The 1800-nt window shown below is 39.9% G+C and overlaps 1 protein-coding gene across 3 annotated transcripts in view; it reads left to right on the top strand.

The window, feature by feature from the left end:
* The window catches only part of ICE2 (interactor of little elongation complex ELL subunit 2), a 73921-nt gene that overhangs the window by 56190 nt on the left and 15931 nt on the right, over window positions 1–1800 (top strand). For 2 of the 3 annotated variants that reach the window (XM_012000277.1, XM_012000276.1), the window contains exon 14: window positions 795–845. In XM_012000277.1, the coding sequence (XP_011855667.1) occupies window positions 795–845 (51 nt within the window). Of the gene's footprint in view, window positions 1–794; window positions 846–1301; window positions 1356–1800 lie in introns of all 3 variants that reach the window. The other variant, XM_012000275.1, reaches the window with a different exon arrangement.

Raw genomic sequence — 1800 nt, forward strand, 5'->3', positions numbered from 1 at the left:
GTAGCTGGGACTACAGGCAACCGCCACCACGCCCGGCTAATTTTTTGTATTTTTAGTAGAGACAGGGTTTCACCATGTGAGCCAGGATGGTCTCGATCTCCTGACCTCATAATCCGCCCACCTTGGCCTCCCAAAGTGCTGGGATTACAGGCTTGAGCCACCGTGCCCGGCCGCGTTTTTTTTTTTTTAAGTATATAATTTGAACATAAAATAGTGATCTCTTTACAACTGCTCTGACTCACAAAAAGCCAAATACATTATGATAATGAAAGGAAATCATGAAATGACAAAAATTGGCCGGAAACCGTGGCTCATGCCTGTAATCCCAGCACTTTGGGAGGCCGAGGCAGGTGGATGACCTGAGGTCAGGAATTCAAGACCAGCCTGGCCAACATGGTGAAACCCCATCTCTACTAAAAATACAAAAAATTAGCTGGGCGTGGTGACACATGCCTGTAGTCCCAGCTATTTGAGAGGCTGAGGCAAGAGAATCACTTGATTCTGGGAGGTGGAGGTTGCAGTGAGCAGAGATCATGTCACTGCACTCACTCCAGCCTAGTCTACACAGCAGGACTCTGTCTCAAAAAAAAAAAAAAAAAGAGGAAATGGCAAAAATTAAGTAAATATCATAATTTAATCCTAATAGAAATAAGTTTCAATATGTTTTGTTTTACATTATCTCATCTGCTGTTTTTGTTGTTGTTATTGAGGGCATTTCTCTGCCTGAGGAGCTATAATTGCTAAAAGTAAGTTTTTTGCAGTTTCATTTTACATGAATTTCTTTTGTTTCTTAGGATTTCCAATTTATTTAACATCCTCCAACACATTCTAAAGAAATTAAGTAGGTAAGTATTTTTTAGGCATTTTGCTTTGATATGTCTGATTTTCTTAGATGAAAATTCTTAGAAACTTTGAAAATGTGCTGTTAGGAATAGAGACTAAATAACCTAGAAATGCAAAAATTATTATGTCAAATGTAAAAATTTATATTGTAAAAATATAAGATAATATGATAGTATCTGGCTTTAATGAGCTTGCAATTACATTTTCCTGTAAGCCTATTATTGTGTTGTTTTTCTATTGCAGCTGTAACACATTGCCACTAACTTGGTGGCTTGAAACAAAACAAATTTATTCTCTTTTTAGTTCTGGAGGTCAGAAATCCAAAATCAGTTTCACTGGGTAAAAGTCAACAGGGCTGGTCCTTTCTGAAGACTGAGGAAAGAATCATTTCTTTACCTTTTTCAGTTTCGAGTGACCACCGGTATTCCTTGACTTGTGGCTCTTTCCTCCATCATCAGGGCATGTCACTTGGATCTCTGTGTCCACATCACATTGCCTTCTCCCCTTTTGTGGTAATATCTTCCTCTGCCTCCCTTTTATAAGGTTCCTGGTGATTACTTTGGGCCTTCTCACATAATTTGGGATAATCCCCTCATCTCAAAATCCTTAATTTAATCACACCTGTAAAACCATTAAATGTAATACAGTCACAGGTTCTGGTGATTAGCGTATGGATATCATGGTGGGGGACCATTATTCAGCCCACCATGGCTATATTATTTTCACTTTCAAGACTAAAAAAAAGATCATAGAGGCCGAGCACAGTGGCTCACACCTGTAATCCCAGCACTTTGGGAGGCTGAGGCAGGTGGATCACGAGGTCAGAAGATCGAGACTATCCTGGCCAACACGGTGAAACCCCGTCTCTACTAAAAATACAAAAAAAATTAGCTGGGTGTTGTGGTGTGCACCTGTAATCCCAGCTACTCAGGAGGCTGAGGCAGGAGAATCACTTGA

The sequence above is a fragment of the Mandrillus leucophaeus genome, unplaced genomic scaffold, assembly GCF_000951045.1.
Source record: "Mandrillus leucophaeus isolate KB7577 unplaced genomic scaffold, Mleu.le_1.0 Scaffold623, whole genome shotgun sequence".
NCBI classification, from domain to species: domain Eukaryota; kingdom Metazoa; phylum Chordata; class Mammalia; order Primates; family Cercopithecidae; genus Mandrillus; species Mandrillus leucophaeus.